Source organism: Hylobates moloch, unplaced genomic scaffold, assembly GCF_009828535.3.
Source record: "Hylobates moloch isolate HMO894 unplaced genomic scaffold, HMol_V3 SCAFFOLD_1, whole genome shotgun sequence".
NCBI classification, from domain to species: Eukaryota; Metazoa; Chordata; class Mammalia; order Primates; family Hylobatidae; genus Hylobates; species Hylobates moloch.
Genome location: NW_026652276.1, coordinates 125,601,684 through 125,616,078, shown reverse-complemented (window position 1 = coordinate 125,616,078; position 14,395 = coordinate 125,601,684). Strand labels below are relative to the sequence as shown.

At 41.0% G+C, this 14,395-nt stretch overlaps 1 protein-coding gene across 7 annotated transcripts in view; it reads left to right on the top strand.

Annotated features, from left to right (window-relative positions):
* HECW1 (HECT, C2 and WW domain containing E3 ubiquitin protein ligase 1) overlaps window positions 1-14,395 on the top strand; it is a 462,565-nt gene that overhangs the window by 432,733 nt on the left and 15,437 nt on the right. For all 7 annotated transcript variants that reach the window (XM_032758252.2, XM_032758254.2, XM_032758251.2 and 4 more), the window contains 3 exons: window positions 4,316-4,414; window positions 5,027-5,156; window positions 14,184-14,330. In XM_032758252.2, coding sequence (XP_032614143.1) covers window positions 4,316-4,414; window positions 5,027-5,156; window positions 14,184-14,330 — 376 coding nt within the window. The remainder of the gene's footprint in view (window positions 1-4,315; window positions 4,415-5,026; window positions 5,157-14,183; window positions 14,331-14,395) is intronic.

Sequence of the window (14,395 nt, the reverse complement as noted above, 5' to 3'; positions counted from 1 at the left end):
GCCCCTCTAAGAAAGCAGGACAACACCGAGGAGCCACTCCCTCCTGGCAAAGTAAAACTGAGCACAGGCCAGGAAAAAGCACAGATGCGGGGCTGCAGCCTGGACGGGCAGCGGCGGCACCAGCACAGGCAGCCCATGAACCACACGTCTGGGATGTGCTGAGTTGCAGAGGCTGAGACGGTAGGCGCCGCGTTCAAGCATGGCCGCCAGAATGTCAGCACAGAAAAAGCGGGGAGCAGTGCTACACCCCAGGAGCAGGGCTGGCCTGCAATATCGGTCGAGACTCCTGAGATCCATGGAGAGAAAGGGGTGAGCAAAGCCCTGCAAGCTCACACACACAGGCTCTCGAACGGGGCCCTGGGGCCAGGTGTTTAAGTAACAGACTCACACCCACAGGCGGGGGGAGCGGCTCCACCACTCCTGTAGGGTCTTATTTTAGTTTATCCTCTGAACTCTATTTATGCCAAGTAACTTAGCTCGAAACCTCAGCGCTTAATTTTGCTTAAATTATTGGGATAGTTTCTTCATATCTAGACACACTATCTTAGATCCAGAGACTAAGGAAAAGTATTTTCTTTCTGTCTCATACTTCCTCCTCGTTTGTAACCTGTGTTAACAGCAAAGGTAATCAACTTCCCCACAAGCAATTGTTTAGTTTAGGGGAGATAAATATAGAAGATAAATAAAGGAGGTGCACCATTACTAGAAGGTGTTTTCTCATTCATGGAATTGCACACACAGCAATTCATCAGCTATTTTTTTTCCATCAGCTATTGTTTTAGATTTGAATTGTACACTTGTTGTATTTTGCTTTATACAAACATGTCCCAGATCATAGTTCATGGCTCTGGAATATATTTTACAGTATATATGGGACTGGCTTAGAGTCATCCCGTCTGTGGTTATGTAAAGCCAAACCACGTTATCATAGCTTTGTTGCACAGCTATTTAAAAAAAAAAAAGATATGGCTTGTCTGTTGCCCATGTCAGTCCAAGAAACCAGTGTAATTCTGACTTTGGAAATTCCACCTTATGGTCTACCCAATTCAAAGTAAATACACAATTCTCTGTTGGCAGTTTGTGCTGCAGTCCCCTGTGCTAGGAAACCCCATTGCCACACCCCCTGGTTGAGAGGCATGCAACAGTGATCCCACCCCCTGGTTGAGAGTGGTCCTTGCTGCAAAGTGGTCCTTGCTGCAAACTACTCGAGACTCATTTCCTCCCTGGTAGCTCATGGTTGATCCGGTGGGCATCCAACCTGAGTTAGAACAGTCAGAGAATCATGCTGAAAATTTAGACCTAGGTCAGAGGGAGTCAAGTTGGTCTCTCTTGTGCTTGACTCTGGGATGTAAACTGTGGGAGGTGTTGGCAGTGAGAGAGGAGAAACGAGCTTAGAGGAGCCAAAGGGAGAAACTGGATGAGGGAGGGCATTATCACTCATGTCCCTGGAGTTCCTGAGACCCAACTGCATTCCTGACCCTGGATTCCTTGAGACACCACCGTGGCCTTAGAGGGCTTAAGCTGGTTGAAGATTACCTGAACCAAAATATATCTAATTAGCACAAGAGATGTTGGTAGCCAACATAAAAAACGAATAGCAAAAATAGGTAACACTTAAATAGTGAAGTTTTCCAGAAGAAGAAACTGAGAAGAGGGAGGTTAAACGCTTGCACAAGATCACACACCAGGCAGCCTGGCCCCAGAACCCAGAGTAGCAACCTCTCCATTGCTCACGTCTCAAAATAGACACAAAGGAAAAGGCCTGGTCTGGTGTCAGGCAGATGTGGGTCAGTTTCCTCACTGAACTACTTGCCTGGGGCTAATTATTGACCCTCGGTTTCTTAATCTGCAAAATGGAGATGACCAAAAGCATAAAATAGAATTGTTGCAAGCGTCAATGAGATATTGTAAATAACGTGCCTTGACCCAGTAGGCATTTGATAAAAGTTACTTCTAATCTGTTTCCAATTTTTCATTTATAATTAACTGCAGTGACTAGAACTGACAGAATATTGTGAAGAGTGGTAGTAACAAGCATCAGTATTTTTACTGCTAAATATATTGCTGAGATAGATGTGCTTTATTTTGTTAAGGAAGCATTGTTCTATTGCTGGTTTACTACAAAGATTTTTTTTCTCCGGAAATTGGTGATGGATATTTTCAAGTAACTTTCCAGTTTGTAACCAAAAAAAAGTCGTACGATTTTTGTCTTTTGACTTTATACTTGATTTTAGTAATAGAATTCTTAATACTGAACTATCCTATCTAATTAAACATCCCTAATCATTTTGCATTGTTCTGGGAATGAACTAGTAGGTTCAATTCTCTTGTGTTAATTTGGGATTTATGTACAAGTGCAATTTCTCTAGTTTTCTTTCTTGTTTTATCTTTTCCAGGTTCCACTTTGTGTTTATGGTAGCTCATAAAGATGAATTAAGAAGTTTTGCACCCTTTTCTGATTTCTGGAACTGTTGAAATAGCAGAAAGGTTTTCTGTCCTTGAGTTTTTGAAAGAACACGTCTTTAAAAATATATATATCCAGTCCCAGTATCAATTTTGGAGATTGTCCTTTGTCCTCAAAGTTTTCTACTTGGCACTGTGGTTATTGGTCTATTTAAGTTTTCTACGTCTTCCTGAATAAATTTGAATAATTTTTATTTTGCTAGAAAATTTGTAATTCATTGAGATATTTAATTTTTTAGCACTAAGCTGAAAATAGTAATTTCATTTAATGTTATCATTTATTCCATATCTGCATATATTTACTACCTGCTTTGATTCCCAGCTCTCTTTACTGGACCCTCGGGGCCACCTCTAAGTGGGGAAGCCACGGGCCCATCACCTCTGTGCCGACCTTTAGTCTTTTCCAGGTTTGGATCATCTCGGTCATCTCGACCTAGATGGCCACAACCCTACTATCATGTTAGAAGCATTGGTTACAATGCCCTGGAGTCTATTTAGAGTAGGTGAGCCAATCTTCTATTGGGGTAGGAGATAACTTTATACACAGGATGTGGTTACTGTCTTGGGGACTGGTCAGTTATGGGGTGGTTGGGAAAGGGCACCCAGGAATGAAGCACTGGTGGGGTACCCAGGCCCAAGGACCCATTGTCCCAGAAGCCCCCTATCCACAGTGCCCCATAGCACTTTCACTGAGGTTTTGTTTGCCTCTAGTCTCTTCAGAGTCAATAACACTAGCGTGTTATTTCATGGAAAAAGAATCAACTACTTCAAACATACCAATTTGAAGTGTTTTTATAAATATATTTATTCTATGGAATCAGATAATCTATTCATTTTAACATCTTTATAGCAGCTATAGAGTAGGAAACCCTCTGAGTCTAAAAAGAGCCACATAAAAGGCAATGGAGATAGATTAGTTGGAAATTCTGCCAGGGAGGATCTGAGAAAATTCACCACTAAATCCCTGATTAGGTGAAAACCTACTTAGAGTGGACACCAGGAAGACTCCAGTTATGAAAGTAGGTGCCAGAGATAGGCGAGGCCCACATGGTGGGGAAAGTGTAGGGCGCTAGACCAGGCAGGCAGGAAGCTGGTTTAGGAGCAGGCAACAATGGAACCAAGCCCAGGTAGCCTCAGCATTTTGCTAAGCAGGTTACTTGCAAAATGCTCAGGAAGCCAATGCTCCGACAAGCATTTAGATCAGTAAAGGGCACTTACATCTGGAGGTGGCCAGATCTGTATGGCCAGTTCTTCCTAGCAGTGACCTCGTTCTGTCTTTTATGTGGCTGGCTATTTTAAAGAGTGATGCTCATTCAGCTGATCTCTTACCATATTGTGATTATATGTAACTCTTCCCCACTGTCTGCAAGCACAGCTGCCATATGGGCTCCATACTCAAACCCTCCACCTGCCAGCATGGACCTTAGGTAATGTAGATAAAATGCTTCAATGGGTAAGGACGCACATCCAGAAAGCCCTCTGTGTCACTGGATCTAGGTCCTCCTCCAGTTCAGTGTGGGCTTTTTATCTAAGATTCCTGAATTCCCCTTCCCAGTGCTTTTCTCTTCTTGGGTCCTCATTCTCCCCGGTCTGAAAAAGGTTCTGGAAAATGACTCAAGTCTGCTACATGTCAGGGAGAGGAGGCATCCTTTAGTCCCTAACAAGCACACAGGTGTTGTTCATGGTAAAGCATAAGGAGGGGGAGAACAGGCGCCTCCCTTGCGTCATCAATGAGAAGATTCCTTAAGCAGCTTAAGATGAATGCTCAAACACATCAAATAAAAGTGCAAACTAAAATATTTAACAATGTAAATTTCCACTTGCCCATTTCTCTGCCTTGTCTGTGTTCCAGGTTCAGGTTTAGCGGTCGCATCCTGGGCCTGGCTCTGATCCATCAGTACCTTCTTGACGCTTTCTTCACGAGACCCTTCTACAAGGCACTCCTGAGACTGTAAGTGCTTTGCAGACCACGCTTCCACCCCAGCCCTGTCTGCAGGGCAAGCACACCGACCTCTCTGGTGCCACTGACCCTTTTGTCACTGTTTTGCCCTAACCATTCCTGTTAGGGTTATGGAGGCTTCCTCTTCTGAGTGCTTAGATATCACATACATTTTTTAGCACAATAAAAAGATATTTGGGGATTTTGTTGTTGTTGTAGGGGAAGATTCTATTATCAAAATGTCATATCATGGAGATGAATCATTTTATATAAAATTATAATAATATTACAAACATTGCATTAAACTGTTAAGTAGAACCGATCTGTTTATAGCATAATTGTTTTAAAATGATAGTTTTCTCCAATTTTCATGCAGAGTCCATGAGTCAATAATTATTTCATGTTTGTTATTATAAACAATTTCACATTTGCTTTTCAAAGGAAAATCATTGAATGAACTAAAATGACTGAATGATCTGATTCATCAGTGGATTCAAGAGTATCCAATTGTTAGGATAAGTCTGTGATGTTTTAGCCAGGAATGATATAACCACATTTTGAAGTGAGGTCTGGGTAGCCATTTGTTCGGTAATTCTGTTTGCCTTTCTCACTGAATTCACCCAGGCCCTGTGATTTGAGCGACCTGGAATATTTGGATGAGGAATTCCACCAGAGCTTGCAGTGGATGAAGGACAACAACATCACAGACATCTTAGACCTCACTTTCACCGTTAATGAAGAGGTTTTTGGACAGGTTTGTGTGACATGGGGTTTGGAAAAGGGATTTTGTTTTTTACTATGGAAAATGCACATAACATAAAGTTATCATCTTAATCATTTTTAAGTGTAGACTTCAGTGCTTCAGTATATCCACATTGTTGGGCATCCAATCTCCAGAACTTTTTCATCTTGCAAAACAGAAACTCTACCCATTAAACAATAACTTTCCGTTTCTCCCACCCACAACTCCTGGCAACTACCATTCTATTTTCTGTTTCTATGAATTTGACTACTCTAGATACTTCATGTAAGTGGAATTATACAATATTTGTCTTTTTGTGGCTGACTTATTTCACTTAGCATAATGTCCTCAAGGCTCATCCATGTTGTAGCATGTGTCTGAATTTACTTCCTTTTTAAGACTAAATAATATTTCATTATGTAGATATATATGTATACGCACATATATATACAAATATATATAGTATTATTCCTTTATATGTATATAAAATATTTCTTCCTTTTTAAAGCTGAAAAATATTTCATTGTGTGTATATTATATATATAAACAAATATATATACATATATGCCATATTTTATTTTATTTTTTTTATTTTTTTTTTTTTTGAGACGGAGTCTTGCTCTGTCGCCCAGGCTGGAGTGCAGTGGCGCGATCTCGGCTCACTGCAACCTCCGCCTCCCGGGTTCATGCCATTCTCCTGCCTCAGCCTCTCCGAGTAGCTGGGACTACAGGCGCCTGCCACCACGCCCGGCTAATTTTTTGTATTTTTGGTAGAGACGGGGTTTCACCGTGGTCTCGATCTCCTGACCTCGTGATCCGCCCGCCTCGGCCTCCCAAAGTGCTGGGATTACAAGCGTGAGACACCGCGCCCGGCTATATGCCATATTTTATTTATCCATTCATCCATTTTTCTGTTGATGAACACCTGGGTTTTTTCCACCTTTTGGCTATTGTGAATCATGCTGCTATGAACATGAGTGTACCAATATCTGTTCAAGTCCCTGCTGTATATATCAATTCTTTTGGATATATACACAGAAGTGGGATTGCTAGATCATGTGGTAATGGGATTTTGTTTTTTAAATTAGCGAATAAGGGATCTCATTCATTCAAACCAATTCCTTGGGAACTACTTCCTTTAATAAATCTGCCCGTGTCCTCTTTCTTCTTTTTCTTGTTATGACCTGGATCTACTTTATGGAGTTTTTTGAAAATCAAATATGATAATGGATCAGAAATCATCTTTGTGAAGTACGCCATACATATGTCAGGGATTTGTGCTATTTGTGCCATTACAGAAATGATTCTTTTTATCACATCCAGACAGCTACTCCTCCAAAATACATATATCTCAACACTAAATAATAAGATAAAGTTTCCCATTTGTTTTCCACTAACATTTATATAACATCAAATCTTCTGATCAAATGGGTTACAATTTTAACGGAAAATAACCATAGCCTGAGTAGATTGAACAAACAAGGTTTGGGGAACCTCATTTTCTAGACCTAAAGGCTGTGACATACGGTAATTCGTAACAGGGTTGTTGTGATAGTTAAATCAGAATGCTTTAGAGGTGCCTCACATCAATGTGGACAGTGCACTGGGTCAGTGCATGAGAATGAATGAATGCTGCAGGCCACCGAGCACCCGCATCCCAGTCAAGAATCTTGGCTAGGTCCTGGAAAACATCAACGTTCTGTATTTCTTCTGTAAAAATATGCCTCTGAAGAATGCTGTCTTACATATTTGAGAAAAACATATTTCTTCCTACAACTCTGGAGAGCACATTTAAATATGTTCAAGAATATGCTACTCATGGCTGGGCATGGTGGCTCACGCCTGTAATCCCAGCACTGCCGGGCGCGGTGGCTCACGCTTGTAATCCCAGCACTTTGGGAGGCCGAGGCGGGCGGATCACGAGGTCAGGAGATCGAGACCACGGTGAAACCCCGTCTCTACTAAAAATACAAAAAATTAGCCGGGCGTGGTGGCGGGCGCCCGTAGTCCCAGCTACTCAGAGAGGCTGAGGCAGGAGAATGGCGTGAACCCGGGAGGTGGAGCTTGCAGTGAGCCGAAATTGCACCACTGCACTCCAGCCTGGGCGACAGAGCGAGACTCCGTCTCAAAAAAAAAAAAAAAAATCCCAGCACTTTGGAAGGCCGAGGTGGGCAGATCAACTGAGGTCGGGAGTTCGAGACCAGCATAACCAACATGGTGAAACCCTGTCTCTACTAAAAATACAAAAATTAGCTGGGCATGGTGGCGGACACCTGTAATCCCAGCTACTCGGGAGGCTGAGATAGGAGAATCACTTGAACCTAGGAGGCGGCAGTTACAGTGAGCCAAGATCACGTCATTGCCCTCCAGCCTGGGCGACAAGAGCAAAACTCCATCTCAAAAAAAAACTACTCATTTAACTTTCCTGCCATGTACTCATTGAACAGGCAAAATACACTGTTCTCTGCACATGACTACTGTTAGTCCATCTTTCACATATGCCCTATTATAGAGGGTAAGTTTATAAAATATACACAATTACTTAACAAATTGTATTAAGACAACTGGGTAGCCATCTGTAAAAGTTTTAAGTTAGATCCCTAACCTAACTCATTACACTAAATAAATTCCAGCTGGATCAGAAACCTGAATGTAAAAATTTTTTAAACAGGAAAAAGATAATTTTTATTTTTAATCGTGCACTAAAGAATGTTGATACAGATATGGCACACATTCTCAAAGTCATAAAAGTCATCTGACGTAGTCAAATATTATTTTTAAATTTCTGCATGACAAACTATACTATAAACAAACTGAAAGCAACGTAATGTTTAATACATAACATAAAGACTATTTCTTTCAATATCAGAAGAGATCCCATAGATTAGTAAGAAATTATCAGTCAACAACCTAATAGAAAAATCGCAAGGAATATAAATAGATAGTTCCCAGAAAAGGAAAGACAAGGAGATAATCTCATTTACAATTTTTTAAAATAAATTAATGCTATAGTGAGATACCATTTTCCCTCATTACAATGTCAAGAATCAAAAAATTTAGCAGTATTTTGGGATGGTGTAGAGAAACAGACCTTCCTGTCCATTGTAGGTGGAAGTTTGATTCACTCTCTATGAAAGGCACTTTGGTGATATCGGTTCATATTTTAAATCACATGCCTTTGACTCAGCACACATGTCTAGAAATTTGTCCTACCAATACATTAACATCTAATGAAAATTACTAATATATTAGGATCTTCATCACAGCCTTGTTGATAGTTGAAAAATATCTGTAACAGTCTAAATGTCCAGCAGTAGAGCACTGGTTAAATAAATGATACATTTACTAAGTGGAGTAGTGAAATCATGTGGGGTTATTAAAAAGCATGAGGACACCCCAGCCCCTCAATTCACATATAATCATGAGCAATAAACAGGGTACACTAACAACAATAAAGAAAGAAAAACACAGGTCTAAATTGGCATGAAAAATGTCTAAGATATATTTTTAAGAGAAAAAAAGTGAAGAATAGTGTGTAAAACACACTACTGTTTACAGGGAAAAAGAGTTTATGTTGGTCAGGCACGGTGGCTCACGCCTGTAATCCCAGCACTGTGGGAGGCAGAGGTAGGAGGCTGTCTTCAAGCCAGGAATTTAAGACCAGCCTGGGCAACATAGCAAGACCCCCATCTCTAAAAATTTTTAAAGATGATATATGTACATTCCCCAGCATATGCATAGAATCTCCCTGGAAGGGAAGTAGAGATGACAGTCTCCAGAAAGGGAGAATGCATGGCTAGGAGGTTAGGTGGGAGAAAAACTGACTTCATTTTATGGCCTTCTACACCACTTGAATTTTATTCTATGGCCATATATTACCTATTCAAGAAAACGAAGTCAACTACAAATAACTGAATGCATAAAATTAGAGGAAAAAATGAAGTTGAAGATACAAAAGAACAATCCTCTAGTGTAAAGTGTAGGAACTCGACAACTTAGAAAAAAAGCTTAAATATTCCCAGTGCTAAAAATAAGGATGTGTTTTAGATCTACAATAATGTACAGTTGACTCTTCAAAATGCAAAGATTAGGGCGCTGAGTCCTGTAAAGTCGAAAATTCATGCATAAGTTTTGATTCTCTAAAAACTTAACTACTAGTAGCCTACTGTTGACTAGAAGTCTTATTAATAACAAAAATTGTCAATTAACAAATATTTTTTAGGTTATAGGTATTATAAACGTATTCTTACAATAAGGAAAGCTAGAGTACAGAGAACGTTATTAAGAACATCATAAGGAAGAGAAAATATATTTTCTATTCATTGAGTGGAAGTGGATCATCATAAAGGTTGTCTTCACTTTGAATAGGCTGAAGAGGAGCAGGAAAGGAAGGTTTGGTCTTGCTGTCTCAGGGTGGAGGAGGTGGAAGAGGGGCAGGAGAGGCAGGCACACTTGGTGTAACTTTATGGAAATACATCGTAATTTCTGTCGTTTTTGCTTTTTCCTTTCTCCAAAAATGTATCTATATAGTACCAATCCTTCTTCTACCAATCCTTTGCTTTAGTTTCAGTGCCCGTATCTAGAAAGGTTCATTATCATAAAAGAAGTCAAAAGCAGTCAAACAATCAGAACCGTTCTGCCAGGTTGTCTAACATCGATTTGTTTTCTGGCACCGCTTCTTCTAGATCTTCTTCCTCGTCACCTGGCACTGGTTCAGAAGCACTCATCTTCATCAAGTCATCTTCTGTTCCTCTGGCGTGGTGTCTGTCAGCTCTTGAATTTCTCCAAGATCCGTATCTTAAAACCCTTTACCCCCCACTTTTTTTTTTTTTTTTTTTTTTTTGCCATATCCACAATCTCTTTCATGATTTCCTTGATTGGCTCTGTCATAAATCCTGGGAGGTTATGCACAACATTTGGACACAGTTGTCTCCAGCAGAAATGTATTGTTTGGGGCTCGATGACTTTCATGACTTTTTCTGTAACATCTTCAGTGGCATAACTTTTCCAGAATTTCACAGTGTTCTCTCTACTGAAGTCATCCACAGTGCTGACATCCTTTCCATAGAGTGTCGTGTGTAATGAGACTTAAAGTTCCTATGACTCCTGATCTAAAGGCTGAATTAGAGATGTTGTTTTGGGGGGCAAGTAGACCACTTTGATGCCTTGGTGTTGAACTCAGGGGGTTCTGGGTGGCCAAGGGCATTGTCCAACTTAAAAAAAAAAAAAAAAACTTTAAAAGGCAGTCCCTTTCTGGCAAGGTACTTCCTAACTTTGGGAACAAAGCACTGACAGAACCAATCCAGAAAAGAGGTTCTCATTATCCAGGCTTTCTTGTTGGCAGCTGGTGTTATCTTTCTCTTCAAGGCTCGGGGATTAAAGCTTTAATGGATAAGGGCAATCCTGATCATAAATCCAAATGTGTTTGCCCAAAACAGTAGAGTTAGCCTATCACTTCTTGCCCTAAATCCTGGTGCTCACTTATCTTCCTTACTAATAAAGGACCTTTGTGGTGCTTTTTTTCCAGAACAGGGCACTTTCACCTGCATTAAAAACCTGTACAGGCAGATATCCTTTCTCCTCAGTGATTTTCTTAATGGTGTCTGGGAATTCATCTGCTGCCTCTTGGTCAGCACGAGCTGCTTCTCTTCTTATCTTGACATTTTTTTCAGCCAAACCTGTTTCTAAAATTATCAAACCATCCTTTACTGGCATTAAAGTTTCCAACTTTAGATCCTTCACCTTCCTTTTGCTTTGAGTTATCATATAATGACTTTGCTTTTTCTAGAATCATATTAGAGTCTGTAGGTATGCCATTGTTCTAGCAATACTGCACTCACATAAAAGCTGTGTTTTCAGCCGGGCACGGTGGCTCATGCCTGTAATACCAGCACTTTGGGAGGCCAAGGTGGGCATATCACGAGGTCAAGAGATCGAGACCATCCTGGCCAACATAGTGAAACCCTATCTCTACTAAAAATACAAAAATTAGCTGGGCGTGGTGACACATGCCTGTAATCTCAGCTACTCAGGAGGCTGAGGCAGAATCGCTTGAACCCGGGAGGCAGAGATTGCAGCGAGCCGGGATTGCACCACTGCATTCCAGCCTGGCAACAGAGCAAGACTCTGTCTCAAAGAAAAAAAAAAAAGAAAAGCTGTGTTTTCAATATGAGATAAAAAAGTATTCCACAAAAAGTGCCAGGTTTTCATACCTGCTGGCATAGCTGCAATGATGGCTTCATGAATTTCCTTTTTTTTTTTTACGATGGTCCCTATGCTGGATTCATTTATTTTGAAAAGGTGGGCAACCACATCTGCAGACCTCAATCTGTGGTGCGTATCAAGCAATTCAATTTTCCCTTGTAATATCATGATTTTTCTCTGCTTCTTGGGAGTATTTCCAGCATCATTAGTGGCCCTTTGTGTGGGTCCCACAATGTGATTCAAAGTTTACGGTATTGCACTTAAACACAGTGGAAAATATGCAGTAAACAAGAAAGATCACTTTTTACTGTGATACACAATTTACTGGAGAGAGGCTGTTCATCAGCAACACTTGAGCTCATTGCAAAAACAACAGTAGGTGACTACAAAATTATTACAATAGTACAGTATGTAGTACAGTTAATTTTATGCAGTTATGATTTAATACCGCATTTTTATGTTTGTATTTCTCTCAACTGCCAGTGGCACCATGTACAGGCACTAAGTTGTGTGTGTACATTTTCATAAATTTTAACTTTTTAATAATAGATTTGTGTACATTTTATGTTGGTAAATGATAAAGTAGACTAGTATCTACATATATTTTATGGACTCATGACATTTCTAACTTTTTTTTCATTTTAAAAAAGCTTCTATTAATTTTCTAGGTATGCGAGTCATCTGTGAGTTTTTTCAAATTGTTGTAAATCTCCAAAAAAATTTCCAATATCTTTATTGAAAAAAATCCACGTACAAGTGGACCCATGCAGTCCAAACCCATGCTGCTCAGGGGTCACCTATATACCTGTTTAAAGTTTATCTCATTTCTCTTCAAAAGGAGGTCACCAAGAACAATGAGTGGTTTTAGAAGATTGAATTGCAGCCCTTCTTTTGTCAAGTTGTTAGATAGTGGAGAGCAGAGGGATGCAGGTGAAAGACACCATAGACTTTAGGATTAGATTGAGCTACTAGTGAAGAAGCCAAAAATGACCCTGTTGAAATTAATAGAAGCTTTTTCTCCCCCTATAAAAGCCCTGTTTAGGCTGAGTGTGGTGGTCCACGCCTATAATCCTAGCACTTTGGGAGGCCAAGGCAGGTGGATCGCTTGAGGCCGGGAGCTGAAGACCAGCCTGGCCAACATGGTGAAACCCTGTCTGTACTAAAAATAAAAAAATTAGTCAGGTGTGGTGGCATGCACCTATAGTCCCAGTTACTTGGGAGGCTGAGGTGGGAGAATCGCTTGAGCCTGGGAGAGGGAGGTTGCAGAGAGCTAAGATTGTACCACTGCACTCCAGCCTGGGTGATAGAGTGAGACCCTGTCTCAAAACAAAAACAAAAAAACTCTGATAAAATCCTCAGGGATCAAGCTCCTTCCAGGTCTCCCCACTGCTATCGCTAGGATAGGCCACCTGCACTCTTAGCACAGATGTGTACAGCATCCCAACCATCACAACTGTGTTCAATGCAGCAGGACAAAGGAACACACAGCCCATCCCTTCAAGGAGGCCTCCTGACAGTGCCATACACTTCTGCTTACATCCCATTGGACAGAATTTACTTACATGCCACACCTAGCTGTGAGAGAGGTTGGAAAATAAAGTCTTTAACTGGGCAGCTAAAAATCAGGCATTCCAAAGAATATGGATGCTGGGTGGTAACAAGTATTTTATCATTAGCCAATATTTTATAATTAGCACTAATCACCTAAGTGATAAAAGAAAAAGCAACCATCAGACTACTTATGGACTGCTTTGTTTAGCCACAAGTGCCAAACATATATGTATTTTTTCTTTAAACCAGTAACTAAGTCCAGTGATACCTTATTTGTCTTGCAGCATTGAGCATTGCAGTGAACGCTTAAGTGAATTTAAGATGACTAAAGATTACCCCCTTCATAAATGAACATATTTTGATTTTTTAAAAAATGTCTAGTACGTTATCTACCTTCTTGCCTGTGAAAAGATGGCACACATATCATAGCCTTCCCTGATGACTCAAGCATGTCCTAACAAACAGGCATCATCACACAAGTGGCAGCGCCATTTGCTCTGTGTGCCTACATGCTTCTGGTTCCCTTCCCAGGGTCAGGCTGCCCTGGCTGTGTAATATTATACCCCACCCTCTGCCAGAAGACCACTGTCTTCTGGCCAGCTGTGGGAGTGGAAGCTGATGGCTGTTAAGAATTTGCTGTCATTGAGATTTGGGGGCATCAAGTATGTCATTGTAGTGTTGAGACATTCAGCTTCACCATTAGGGACAACCTAGGACATTTTCCTTTTATTTCCATTATGCCTCTTGAGTATAGGAAACTTGTCCTCTGTATAAAACAAAAACTGTAGCCTTTCCAAGGTGCTTAACAATCTGCTTAGAGGTCAGGTGCAGAGGCTCATGCCTGTAATCCCAGTTAATCCCAATACTTTGGAGTTGGGAGGATCACTTAAGGCCAGTAGTTCAAGACTAGACTGGGCAACATAGAACACATTCTACCAAAAAAAAAAAAAAAAAAAAAAAGAAGAAGAAGAAGAAAGAAAAAAAAACTAACCAGGTGGAGTGGGGCTTGTCTGTGGTCCCAGCTACTCAGGAGGCTGAGGCAGGAGGGTCATTTGCCCCAGGAATGCAGGGCTGCAATAAGCTATGATTGCACCACTGTGCTCCAATCTGCTTAGAACAGCCAGAGCTTTTTTAGTGACCTTTAGCAAGGAAAAAAAGCATTATTATGCTGAATAATGCCCTGTAGAGGATTTTTGGCTTACAGTCATCCCCCTAAAATCAGTGTGCCTCCCTGAGAGAGAAGCTGAACTGACAAGCATCGCAATATTTCTGTTTTCCTACAAGGTCACAGAAAGGGAGTTGAAGTCTGGAGGAGCCAACACACAGGTGACGGAGAAGAACAAGAAGGAGTACATTGAGCGCATGGTGAAGTGGCGGGTGGAGCGCGGCGTGGTACAGCAGACCGAGGCGCTGGTGCGTGGCTTCTACGAGGTGAGGCCCGGTGGCCTGGGGAAGGCAAGCTGTGGCCAGGGTGCTGCTTCACGGGGCCTTGTACT